General features: G+C 43.3%; 1 protein-coding gene across 1 annotated transcript in view; it reads right to left on the bottom strand.

Annotated features, from left to right (window-relative positions):
* The window catches only part of Pla2g1b (phospholipase A2 group IB), a 10,074-nt gene extending 7,380 nt beyond the window's left edge, over positions 1–2,694 (bottom strand). The window contains exons 1-2 of the mRNA XM_015505168.2: positions 2,564–2,694; positions 1,068–1,227 (exon numbers count right to left, since the gene is read on the bottom strand). Of these exons, the coding sequence (XP_015360654.1) occupies positions 1,068–1,227; positions 2,564–2,597 (194 nt within the window). The 5' untranslated portion in view covers positions 2,598–2,694. The remainder of the gene's footprint in view (positions 1–1,067; positions 1,228–2,563) is intronic.
* Between the last annotated feature and the right edge of the window lie 11,385 nt (positions 2,695–14,079).

Below are 14,079 nucleotides of genomic sequence, written 5' to 3'. Positions count from 1 at the left end.
CTGGGTCAAATGGTGGTTCCATTCCCAGATTTCCAAGGAATCTCCATACTGCTTTCCATATTGGCTGCACCAATTTTCAGTCCCACCAGCAATGTATGAGTGTATCTTTTTCCCCACATCCTCCCCAACACTTATTGTTGTTTGTGATCTTAATAGATGCCATTCTGACTAGAATGAGGTGAAATTTTAGAGTAGTTTTGATTTGCATTTCTCTAATTGCTGGAGATGTTGAACATTTTTAATATATTTGTTGATTTATTGTATATCATCTTCTGAGAAGTATCTGTTCAGCTCCTTGGCCCATTTATTGATTGGGCTATTTTTTTGGTGCTTAGCTTTTTGAGTTCTTTATATAAAATAGAGATTAGTGTTCTAGGGAAGATGAGAGGGAAGGGGAGGGGGGGATAGTAGGGGATAGGAAAGGTAGCAGAATACAACAGTCACTAATATGGTATTATGTAAAAATGTGGATGTGTAACCGATGTGATTCTGCAACTTGTATTTGGGGTAAAAAATGGGAGTTCATAACCCACTTGAATCAAATGTATGGAAGATGATATGTCATGAGCTGTGTAATGTTTTGAACAACCAATAAAAAAAAAAAAAAAAAAGAATAAAGTAGGTGGCATCACTATTCCAGACTTTAAACTACACTACAGAGCAATAACAAAAACAGCATGGTATTGGCCCAAAATAAACTTGTAGACTAATGGTACAGAATAGAGGACACAGAGACAAAGCCACATAACTACAGCTTGGGAGAAAATTTTTACTTCCTCGCCAGATTTTTGAGGCTGGCTTTTAACTTGCAATCCTCCTGCCTCAGCCTCCCGAGCTGCTGGGGTTACAGGTGTGCGCCACCACATCTGGCTTCTGCTTTCCATTTCTAACAGGGAACACTGAATGCAGGGCACTCTTGGCCTGTGTTTCTTATGACAAAAGGTGGAAACATGTTATCCTTAGCTAACATGCATGTCCCCTTTCTGTGCTTCTCGAGATCCTTGGCTTGTGCCCTTTCCCCATCCCAACAAGGACTCTTCAAGTCTCCCTCTAGATGGATCACTCACCTGTCCAATTCATCCACAGGGGTGCCTGAGCCACCCAAACCACAAAAGCAGCCATAGTTGTTGTAGTCCTTATAGGGGTCACTCCCGGGGATCGTGCACTTGATCACATTGCGGAACTGCCACACCGCCCGAGGGCTGATGTTGTGCGCAGTAACGCTCCCTGCAAGAAAACGCAGCCCTGAGTTCAGATTGGTCTGGCACCCCCAGAGGTCCACTTCCTGCCTGCTCTCTGTCTCCTTGACTCCTGGCAGCTTGACTCCTGAAAAGAGCACAGGAAGCCTGGTGCCGTGTCGGAGGCCCCCAGCAGCTCCGGAGGCTGAGGCATGAGGATCCCAAGTTCAAAGCCAGCCTCAGCAACAGCAAGGCTCTAAGCAACTCAGTGAGACCCTGTCTCTAAATAAAATACAAAATAGGGCTGGGGATGTGGCTCAGTGGTTGAGTGCCCCTGAGTTCAATCCTGGGTACCTGCCCCCACCAAAAAAAAAAAAAAAAAAANGCCCAGATTAGCCTTGAACTTTCAATCCTCCTGCTTCAGCCTCCCAAATCGCTGGGAATAGAGGTATGTATCACCATGGCTGGCCAGGGTCCTATTTAATCAGCCATCAATATTTTCTTACTGTCCATGATTTGCCCTTCTTTTTCTCAATTTTTCTGGGAGGCACACTGGGACCACTCACTGTACTTAAACTCCAGGGCTAAGGATAGAATGGCAGTTGGCTGCTCTTCTCTGTGAGTGGCTCTGTGGTGGCAATTAACAGGTGCAGGAGGAGCAGAGGCCTAGAGCCTGTTCAGGCAGGAGGGACCCAACTGCCCTGTTCCCCTGCTTTCTCTCTCCCTTCCCTCCCTCTCCCTTTGATCTAGCCGGCCCTACTCTGCAGAAGCCAAGAACCGTGGCTTGGTGCGTGGGTGCGTGTGTATGTTTATGTATGCACGCATGCTCGCCTGGACTGGGACTAGGGCTCATTCATCTCTGAGTTGCTGGTCTCAACTCAGAGCCTGATTCCTCAGAGGGCTCCATCAATGCTGAATGAATCAATGAACGATGGATGAATGAGTGGGATTCAAACTCCACCTGAGTTTGATTCACTGTGTCTGACCCAGTACAAGGTGCCAGCCAGCCAGGTGAGTGGGACAGAAACAAATCAATTAATCAACAAGATGAGAATTGCTGAAACAGGTTATGTTCTGGGAGGTCATCGTGGCAAGGCAATATAGCAGAGGGGGAAAAAAGTGGGGGTGTCTCATAGTTTGGGTGGATGGGCAAGGGAGACCTTTCTAAAAGGAATCATGTGAGTTCAAACCTGGAGACTGAAAAGGTGTCAGATGTTGAGGATTTGAGAGATGAGGAGGGAACCCCCAATCCAGGAGATCTTCAGTCCCACAGGGAGTTTCAAATCGAGACTTCCAGCTGTGCCTAGCCCTGTCTCCTGTGATCTGAGTTCCCCCATACATGAGGAGGAATATCTAGCCCACACAAAGGGGAAAGGGGTACTTACCTGCAAGCAGAGCAGCCAGCAAGAGGAATTTCATCTTGAGTAGGAAAGACGCTAAAGAGACCAGTGGCCTCCGTTTTTATAGTAAGGGGCCCCACACCCCCAAGATAAGGCTGTTTATTTTGCTCTCAGCCAATTTGGGTTGGCCTTGAGTCTATTAGGGGAACAGCCCTGATGAGTTTGCCTGCAAGGGATCGATGGAAAAAATGTTATGAATTTGCGGCTGGCACTTTTTAACTAAAAAGATGATTTCTGGCTTTTTGTAGACCTTGAAACCCTGACTCTCACCCCCCATTCTTTGGCACTCAGCCAGCTCCGTGTGGGAGGGGATCAAAGCCATCCGTCCTGTACAGTGCAACTGGGAAAGGGGGACAAGAAGGAAATGATTATTGCCTCCTGGTCTTGTCAAGTGCCTGGGTCTGTGCAGTGGGTGTCATTGAATAGTTCCAACAATCATGCACTTTGCAGATGAAGCAACTAGTTCTGGTGGGGCAGGGGGTACTTGCCTAAAGTTATCCAGCTAGCAAATGGCAGAGCAGGGTCTCAAGCTTAGGTCTGTCTGATGCTGAGGCACAAGTCTCACCACCCCCACCCCCCAATGCCAAAACCACTTTTCTTCCCTACTCACCAGTTTGGGTTTCAAAAATCCTGGGCTGTGGAGTTTCAAAGACTTGGGTCTGACTTGTAACATAGAAGAGAGTTTGGGGACTGTCATATCAAATGTCTACATAATATCTTTTTGGTGAAATTTACTTAACATTAAACCACTTTAGGTGTACAGTTCAGTAGTATCTAGAACATTCACAGTGTTGTGGAACTACCACCTCTGTTTAATTTCAGAACATTTTCAGCACCCTGAGGAAACTTTTGTGTGTGTATGGTACTGGAAATTGAACCCAGAGGTGCTCTACCATTGAGCTAAATCCTCTGCCTTTAATTTTTTTTTTTTTTTTTGCACAAGCCTGTAATCCCAGGAGCTCAGGAGGCTGAGGCAGGAGGATCACAAGTTCAAAGCCAGCATCAGCAATTTATTGAGGCTCTAAGCAAACTAGCAAGACCCTGTCTCAGTGGTTAAGCTTTAAGCTCCCCTGGGTTCAATATCTGCTACTTACCCCCAGTTTTTTTGTTTTGTTTTTGTTGTTGTTGTTTATTTATTTGTTTGTTCTGAGACAGGGTCTGGCTTAGTTGCTCAGGCTGGCCTTGAACTTGGAATCCTTCTGCCTCAGCCTCCTGAACCTCATCCAGCCCAAGAAGAAATCTTGTAGCTGTAGGCAGTAATTCTACCACATCCCTTGACCACTGCTAATCTGCTATCTGACTCTACAGATTAACCTATTCTGGATATTTACATACAGATCGAGCATCCTTAATTTGAAAATATGAAATGCGGGGCTGGAGTTGTGGCTCAGTGGCAGAGCACTCACCTAGCATGCATGAGGCACTGAGTTTGATCGTTCGATCCTCAGCACCACATGAAAATAAACAAATAAAATAAAGGTAGTGTGTCCATCTACAACTAAAAATTTAAAAAAAAAGAAAAAAAATCTGAAATGCTCCAAAATCCACAACATGAGGCCACAAGTGGAAAATTCCATATCTGACTTCATTTGACAGGTTGCTGTCAAAACATAAGCACTCTTAAAGTATTGTGTAAGGTTACATTATTGCTATGTGTATGAGGCATGATTAGACTTGATTAGACTTAGATCTCATCACCAAAATTGCTCATTATGTATATGAAAATATTCCAAAATCCAACAAAATCTGAAATCCAAATTCCAAGCATTTTGCATTTTGTTTTGTTACCAGGGATGGAACCCAGGGACACTAAGCACTTAGCCACATCCCCAGCCCTTTTTTATTTTTAATTTAGAAACAGGGTCTCACTAAGTTACTGATAGCCTCCCTAAGTTGCCCAGGCTGGCCTCAAACTTGTGATCCTCCTGCCTCAGCTTCCTGAGCTGCTGGAATCACAGGTATTTGCCATTGCACCCAGCTCCCAAGGATTATGCCCCTTTGGATAAGGAATATTGGAACACATAAAAGGGCTATTTTTTATAACTTGCTAGGTTGCTTAGAACCCAGATGAGTTGCTGAGGTTAGCTTTGAACTTGTGGTCCCCCTGCCTCAGCCTCCTGAGTTTATGTGTTCCAATATCCCTTATTCATTTGGATATTGGAACACATAAAATATAATATTTATAATTTTTATAATTGATTTATTTGGTGCTTTCTTGTTGAGTATATATATTTAGTTGTAGGTAGACACAATAACTTATTTTATTTATTTATTTTTATGTGGTGCTGAGGCTCGAACCCAGTGTCCCACACGTGCTAGGCAAGTGCTCTACCACTGAGCCACATCCCCAGTCCTCCTATTGGGTTCTTATGTGATGTCTGCAATGACTCTTTGAGGTAGAAAGAGGCCTTGATGTTTTAATTTATTTAATCTATCATTTACTCTGTTTTTTTTTTTTTTGTTGTGTTTTGTTTGCAGTACTAGAGATCGAACCCAGGACCTTGTACATCCTAGGCAAACCCTCTAACGTTGAACTACATCCACAGCTGACCTTGAACTTTCAATTCTTCTACCTCAGCTTCCTGAGAAGCTGAGACCAATGACATTTTTCTATTCTAGGATAGCCTATTTCAATTTAGCTCTCATGTCTCCTTGGGCTCCCTTGGCTGTGACAGTGCCTGAGACTTCCCTTATTAATGACCTTGATAATTCTGAAGAGTATTGGTCAGGGAATTGTAGGTTCTGCCCTATTGGAATTAGTTTGATGTTTTTCTCATAATTAGAGTTATGGGTTTGAGGGATCAAGACCATGGAGGTAAAGTGTCTTTTTCAAGTACATGGTTGTGTTTCATCTAATCATTTATTTTTTTCTGGCATGCATCTTGGCCACTTTCCTCATAAGGAAACCGAGGTTTCCCCTGAGGATACATCAGGACCATGGAGACGAAATAGAGACCAGCAGAGTCACACATACCTATAGTCCTTGCTACTCAGAGTCAACGTACTTACTCAATAGACTGAGGCAGGAGAATTGCTTGAACCTATGAATTACTAGCCTGTATAACACAATGAAACTCAGCCTAAAAGTCAAGGTAGGGGGCTGGGGACATAGCTCAGTTGGTAGAGTGCTTGCCTTGCATGCACAAGGCCCTGGGTTCAATCCCTAGCACCCCGCCCCCCCAAAAAAAGTCAAGGTAAAATTCAATAAGAAAAAAAATTTAGTTTCTCAGTCTCTAGCCATGCTTCCTCAATGAGCTCATGTGGCTAGTAGCTGTGTAGGAGTAGAATATTTTCATTATCACAGAAGATTCTACTGCCCAGTGATTACAGATGTTCACAGAATTTGTCCCTGTGCTGACCCAGGGAGACTGGGGTAGTTCAGGACCCCATTTCAGTCCAACTGACTCATTTTGCCTCTTCAGCCCCAGTTTGAGTGATGGCTGCAAAGCTGTTGTGGATGGCAAAACACTACATCCCTCTTGTGTGGGTTCTTTGGTGAGAACAAATCAGAAATAGGCATGGCTCCTGGCTTGGGGCCTGGAGGATGCTCAGTGGTGATTAGGGGTGATCCCAGGAAGGAGTCGCTACAGGTGCTACAGAGTCTTCTAAGGCTGGTAGTATTAACTACCACTAGCAGAGCACTAACCCTACCAGATTGCATAATAGGAACTGGCACAAACCTTTGATATCGATTGGAAACGGTAGTGCTTGGAGACTCGAGGTAGCTCCAATGACAAACCCTATTTTATAGAGAAGGCCGTGGAAGTTGAGAGAGGTTAAGTGACTGCCCCAAAGTCACACGGCAGAATCAAGATGTGAGTTGGGTTCTGTGTGCATGATACCAGAAGAGCTCCTCAGGACAGGGACTACCAGAGGTGCTGCCGGAAGTCTTCCACAGGGGTAGTCTGGGTGAATTCTGAGGGGAAGAGAAGGACAGCTACAAATTTCTCCCATTGGAAGAGGCATGCTAAACTGTAACAGCTTGGACCTCTGGGGCGCCTACCACAGGGTAGAAGAATGGACCTGGCAAGTCACTGAGTAGAATTCTCCAAGCCTCTGCACTCTCTGTTCCTTTACCTTCTGCTGGCCCAGGTTCATGCACAGGTGTGTAAAGCACAGCCTCTCCCAGCCTGAGAAAAAAACAGCTCCCGGTGGAAAGAACAGCTCACGATAGCTTTTTGACTTTCTCAGGTGATAGCATATCCACAGTCCAGCAAGGTCACCTAAGCTGGGGCCCTGGAGGATAAGGTCCCTTCTTCCAGGAAATACTTTAAAACAGCTACTTGCTTCTATTTGCTGAATGCTTTTATAGGCTTAGCACTGTGAGCACTGAGCTTTACATTGTCTTTCAGCCTAACAACATATCTTCTCACATAATATAATTGCTGTGATTTTTGTCATCATTTGACAGATGGGGAAACAGGTTCAGAGAGGTTAAGTCATTTGCTCAAAGTCAGACAGTTAGAAAGTGGTGGAGATAGGATTTGAACCTGTGTCTATCTACTTCTTAGTCCAGGGCTTTCTTCAATAATAATAACAATAACAGTAGCAGCAGCTAACATACCTTGAGTGCTATGCCAGATAGAGCTTTACACAGGTGAGGTTACAATCAAGTGTTCCTATAGATGAATAAACAGAGACAGTACGTCAAAGTATCTAAACCATTTTCTGCACCCAAAGCCACCATTCTCAGCATGTGGATGTTCATGATAGCTTTCTAACTCCTCACAACATCCGTTCCCTTGCTGTCCTATCCAGGAAAAGTGTGGAAGGCACGTGATGTAGTGTTGGTGGTTCCCAAGTGATCCCTGGAATCCCCTGGGAAACTTAACAGAAATGTAGATTCTTGGAGCACAAGGTGCAGGTTGAGGATCATCAGGATCTGCAATCTGTGCTTTTTTTAATATTTATTTTTTAGTTTTTTAGGTGGACACAATATCTTTATTTTACATTTATGTGGTGCTAAGGATTGAACCCAGTGCCCCATGCATGCTACGCGAGCATGCTACCACTGAGCCACAACCCCAGCCCCCAATCTGTGCTTTTTTATTTTTTATATTTATTTTGCAGTGCTGAGGACTGAACTCAGGGCCTTGTGCACACTAGACAAGGCCTCCACCACTAAGCTACAGTTCTGTTCCTGTGCTTTGTATTTTGTTTCTTTGAATTTCCTACGTGATTCTGATGATTATATAGTTTTTAAGAACAATTGCTTTGGTATTTAAAAAAAAAGAATATTAACTTGGGTAGTGGCTTATTGCTGTTATTTAGGTATGAAGCTTTAAAACTTCGGGGCTGGCTGGGGGTGTAGCTCAGTGATAGAGCAGTGCTTGGCCTGTGTGTCCTTAAGTGTGTCCAAAAAAAATAGAATATATTCATAATATTATTTCACATAAATTTATGTCTGAGTTTAGGCATGGTGACACAAGCCTAGAGTTTCAACTACTCAGGAGGCTGAGGGAGGAGGAGGGTCACTTGAACCAAGAAGTTCAAGCCCAGCCTGGGCAATATAGTGAGACCTTATTTAAAAACACACACACACACACACACACACACACACACCAAAAAACAAAAGAAGGAAAGCAAAAACTAAAAAGAAAAAAACTTGTATATGCTACATAGATTTTTTTCTCTTCTTCACCTTTTTTCTTTAATTTTTTTCATTGTGTACTAGTGAAAATTTCAAATATACAGGAAAGAGAATAGTATCATGAACTCGTGTACCAAACAGCCTCAATTCTTATCACATTTCCCAGGCTTTTTTTTTTTAATCTACACCCCACATTCTTCTTCCTCCTCCTCTTCTTATTTTATTATTATTATTATTATTACTACTACTACTACTTGGAACTAGGGATCATACCAGGGGCATTCTACCTCTGAACTATATTCCAGTTTTTTTCTTTTTTCTTTTTGTGAGACAGGGTCTCTCTAAGTTGCTGAGTCTGGCCTCAAACTAACAATCCTCCTGCGTCAGACACCCTAGCTGCTGGGATTACAATCATACACCACTGTGCTTAGCTATCTGTATCTTCTAGGAACTGCCAAAATGTTTTCTTTTTTCCTTTTTTAATTTTTTTGGTACTGGGGGTTGAATCCAAGGATATTTAACCCACTGAGCCACATTTTCAGCCCTTTTTATTTTTTTATTTTGAGACAGGATCTTACTAGGTTGCTTACAGTCTTACTAATTTGCTGAGGCTGGTTTTGAACTCAAGATCCTCCTACCTCACCTTCCCCAGCCACTAGATTACTGGCATGCACCACCTCACCCAACTGCCAAAATCTTTTCCATAGTGGCTACACCATTTTATATTTCCACCAGCAATGCACAAGTGTTCCAGCATTCATGTCTTCCTCCCTCCCTTCCTTTGCTTGAAACAGTTATCTTTCAACACTAAGCACTGACACTGGTCAAGAAATGGGAGATGGCTGGTCTGGTGATGCCCGCCTGCAATCCCAGCAACTCAGGGGGCTGAGGCAGGAGGATTGCAAGTTCAAGGCCAGCCTCAGCAATTTAGCAAGGCCCTAAGCAACTTAATGAGACCCTGTCTCAAAATAAAAAATAAAAAGGATGTCATTCAGTGATAAAGCCCTTCTAGGTTCGCCCCAGTACCAAAAAACAGTACATAAACCGAATATACCCCAATGCTCTCTTTCACAGAGGATCAGGGTAAGAAACTCAAATCCCACAATAAGACTCAAGACAGAAGTCACAGGTCAAAAGACTGAGGGGCACCAACTGAAAGTTCAGAGACTGATGAAAATTCTAGCAAGGTCATGGGCAATTTCCTGAACTACTTTCCAATTTAAATTTCCTATAGAATATGAGAAAAGTGAGATGTACTTGTGAGCTCTAGCACACACCTATAATCTCAGCAACTCAGAAGGCTGAGGCAGGAGGATCCCAAGCTTGAGGCCACCCTGGACAACTGGGCAATTTAGCAAGGGTCTATCTCAAACTAAAATAAAAAGGTTTGGGGGTTTAGCTCAGTGGGAGCGTGCCCCTGGATTCAATTGCTAGTGTTGAAAGTAAAAATTCAAAAAGACCCCAAATTTTATTCAGATGGGCCAGGGGGTCCGGAGGAGTAGACCATGTATACAGAAGGAGAAAATGACTGGATGGGGGAACTGGGAGGGTAGGGCCAGGATCTATGGGCCAGATAAATAAAGATAGGCAGTTAATACCAAGTTGGCAAGGCCAGGTGCTTTGGGCAGTGAGGTGCAGGCCAGGTACACAAGTCAAAGGAGTGTAGGGGCTTCAGAATGGAGGCTGTAGGGCTGGGTGAGGGTGGAGGACCAGGTGTCCAGTGGGCACAGATAGGGCAAAAAGACCAATAGGGTGAGGCCAGGTGGTAAAGTCAAGAAGATAAGGCCAAAAATTAAGGCCACCTCAGTTAATCCATATGGTTTAACACCATGCTGATCAGGCCAAGAATTTAAGGCCAGGAGGGAAAGGCCAGGTAGGACTTGGCATGGGGGTGTGGGGAGCAGAGCTGGGCAGGGGGTACAATAATGGAAATACGGCCAGGGGTCTGGCTGGAAAAATGGCCGGGTGGGCAAGGGGAGGGGACAAGGCCAGGTAGTTAAGGTCAGGGAGAAAAGACTTGATGCTAACGTTAATTAAATAAAGATGCGTGATTCAAAATTATTCCCTAAGGGCCAGTTTTTGAGGCAATGAGACAGCGAAGTAAGGTGAGGGGCATAAGGGCACCAAGGGACACTTAAGCCCCAGAGCTTAAGGCCAGGGTGTGAAGGGCAGCTAAATAAAAGATAAGTGGTCAGCACCAACTGGTAAGGCTGTGTCAAGGGTGGATGGCTAAAGCCAGGTGGCTCAAGACATAAGGATGTGGAGGGAGGAGGAGGCGTAGACAGGACCCAGGTGGAGGAAGTAGGAACTCTAGGTAGGGTCAGGGATCATGGCTGGGTTGACCTGTAAAAAATCCCCAGAGGGTGGGACAAGGATTAGAGGGCTGGCTAAGTAAAGATTGGTGGCTCACACCACGTCGTAAGGCGGTTTTGGATGAAGGGATTAGTAAGGCCAGGGTTGTTTGGGCAAGGGACTAGGGCACAGGTGGAGTGCCTAGAAAATAAGGAGAGAAAGTATAGCCAGGACAAAAGTGCCCCTTAAATAAAGAAAGGCCAGTTAAATAAAGATAGGTGGTAAGCACAGTTAAGCCGACTGCCCAGAGCCTCAAGCCAATTGGACAAAGCCAGGTAGGGTTGGGTATGGGGATGTGGTCGGGAACAGAAATGTGGATAAGCCATAGGGCCAGGGGAGTAATGTCTTTGGATAAAGTAATGAACAATGACTTGGTGATAAGGCAAACTGGCTTAGGCCAAGAATTAAGGGCAGCCAGGTGAAATAGGTGGCAAAGCACCAGTGTTACGGGCCTATGACGAGGACCAGGAACACTAGGCCAGGGGTGTTTGGGCACAGAGCTGGGGGCTAGGATGTTAAAATAACCTTTAACTTTTAATCCTTCCCACCTAATTTAGTTGATCCTTCGCAACCTACCACTTTGTCCAGCGAATAACTAACCATCGCTACCTACTTCTTTGAGTTTTCTTTCTTTCTTTCTTTTTTTTTTTTTGGTGGTACTGAGGATTGAACCCAGGGGCACTTAACCTCTGAGCCACATCTCCAATCCTTTTTTGGGAGGGGGGTTACTGGGGATTGAACTCAGGGGCACTTGACCACTGAGCCACATCCCCAGCCCTATTTTGTATTTTATTTAGAGACAGCACCTCTCTGAGTTGCTTAGTACAATTTCTGAGGCTGGCTTTGAACTCAGGATCCTCCTGCCTCAGCCTCCCAAACCGCTGGGATTACAGGTGTATGCCACTGTGCCTGGCTCCTTTTTTTGTTTTTTATTTTCAGACAGGGTTTCACTAAGTTTCTTAGGGCTTCACTAAGCTGCTGAGACTGGCCTTGAACTTGTGAACTCCTGCCTCAGCTTTCCGAGTCACTGTAGGCACTAGCCACCGTGCCTGACTTTTCCCATATTCTTAATAGGTGAATTCTGGTTGTATATAATGGTGGTGTTTGTTGTGACATATTCATGTGTGCATGCAATAGAACAATATAATTTGGCCAATATCACCCCCCAGTGTTTCCCCCTTGCCTTTCCCTCCTCCCTTCCCCCGGCCTCTTTCCTGGGTCTTACTGATCTTTCCTTGATTTCATGAGACTGCCCCCACTTTTCTTTTCCTTTTTCCTCTCTAGCTTCCACATGAGAGAAAACATTTAACCCTTGATCATCTGAGTTTGTCTTATTTCCTTTAATATAATGGTCTCAATTTGCATCCATTTTCCTACAAATGACTCAATTTGCCTTTTCTTTATGACTGAATAAAACTCCATTGTGTGTATATATACCACATTTTTTAAAGAAACACTAATATGTTTCTGATGATTTTTTAATTTTAATATTATTTTTCAGGTGTAGATGGACACAACACAATGCCTTTATTTCTATGTGGTGCTGAGGATTGAACTCGGATCTCGCCCGTGCTAGGCGGGCGCTCTACCACATTTTCTTTATCCTGTTGATAGACACCTTGGCTGGTTTCATAGTTTGACCATTGTGAATTACGTTGTTATAAACATAGCTATGCATGGATTGCTCTAGTATGTATGCTGCCTTTAATTCTTTAGGATAAATACCAAGGAGTGGGATAGCTGGGTCCTATGGTGGTTCCATACCTGGTCTTTTGAGAAGTCTCCATACTGATTTCCATAGTGGTTGTAACTAATTTACAATCCCATCAACAGTGTCAAAGTGTTCCTTTTCTTTCACATCCTCTCCAGCATTTATTATTGTTTTATTCTTGATGACAGTCATTCTGAATGGAGTGAGATATAATCTCAGTGTAGCCAGGTACAGTGGTGCACACCTGTAATCCCAGCAACTTGGGAGGCTGAGGCAGGAGGATCATGAGCTCAAAGCCAGCCTCAGCAACTTAGCAAGATCTTAAGTAACTCAGAGACACCCTATCTCTAAATAAAGTACAAAAGAGGCCTAGAGATGTGACTCAGTGGTTAAGTGCCCCTGGGCTCAATTCCTGATACCAAAAAACAAAAAACAACAACTCAGTTTTGATTTGCATTTCCCTAATTGCTAATGATGTTGAACATTTTCTTATGTATTTGTTGGCCATTTGTATTTATTTGAGAAATGTCTATTTAATTCATTTGTCCATTTATTGATTGGGTTTATTTTTTTTGATGTTTTTTGATTCTTTATATATTCTAGATATTAATCCTGTCAGAAGGGTAGCTTGCAATGATTTTCTCCCATTTTGCAGGTTCTCTCTTCACATTCCTAATTGTTTCCTCTTTTGCTGTGCATAAGCTTTTTAATTTGATGCCATCCCATTTATTCTCTTGGCATTATTTCCTGAGGTTTACAGGTCCTATTGGGAAAAAGGCGAGCTGGAGATATAGCTCATTTGGTAAAGTGCTTGCCTTGCATGCACAAGGCTGTGGATTCAATCCCCAGAACCACAAAAGAAAAAAGAGAGAATATCATTGCCTATGCATGGTTTCTGGGCTAATTCTGAGGTCTTTGATTCATCTTGAGTTGATTTTTTTTGCAGGGTGAAAGCGAAGGGTCTAGTCTCATTCTTACACACATGGATAACCAGTTTCCCCGGCACCATTTGTTACAAAGACTGTCTTTTCTCCAATGTTTTTGGTGTCTTTGTCAAGAATCAGTTGACTGTATCTGTGTGGGTTTGTCTCTGTGTCTTTTATTCTGTACCATTGGTCTGTGTGGCTGTTTTGATGCCAGTACCTTGCAGTTTTGTTACTATAGCTCTGTAGTATAATTTGAAGTTAGATGTGATGCCTCCGGCATTGTTTTTTTGGCTTAGAATTTCTTTGGCTGTTCTGGCAGGTCTTTTATTCTCCCAAATGAATTTTAGGACTTTTTTTTTTCCCTACTTCTGTGAAGAATGTCATTGGTATTTTTATGAGAATTGCCTTGAATCTATATATTGCTTTTGGTAGTATGGCCATTTTAACAATATTAATTCTGCCTATCTATGAACATGGGCCGTCTTTCCATTTTCTAACGTCTTTAGTTTCTTTTTCAATGTTCTATATAGTTTTCATTGTAGAGGTCTTTTGCCTCCTTGGTTAGATTTATTCCTAGGTTTTTTGTTTTGTTTTGTCTTAAGGTATTGTGAATAGGATTGTTTTCCGGATTACTGTCTCAGCAGATTCATTGTTGGTACATAGGAAAGCTGTGGATTTTTGAATGTTGATTTTGTAACCTACTTCTTTGCTGAATTTATTAGCTCTAGCAGTCTTTTGGTGGAGCTTTTTGGATCTTCTTAGTAGAGGGTCATATCATTTGCAAACAGTGATAATTTGACATCTTCCTTTCTTTTTTCTTTTTTGGTACCAGAGATAGAACCCAGGGACACTTAACCACTGAGCCACAACCCCAGCCCCGCTTCCCCCCCGTTCCTTCTTTTGATCTTATTTCTTTAGATCA

Source organism: Marmota marmota, unplaced genomic scaffold (genome assembly GCF_001458135.2).
Source record: "Marmota marmota marmota unplaced genomic scaffold, marMar, whole genome shotgun sequence".
In the NCBI taxonomy this organism is placed as follows: Eukaryota; Metazoa; Chordata; class Mammalia; order Rodentia; family Sciuridae; genus Marmota; species Marmota marmota.
The sequence above is the reverse complement of the archived record's forward strand: the minus strand, read 5'-3'. Positions and strand labels throughout refer to the sequence as shown.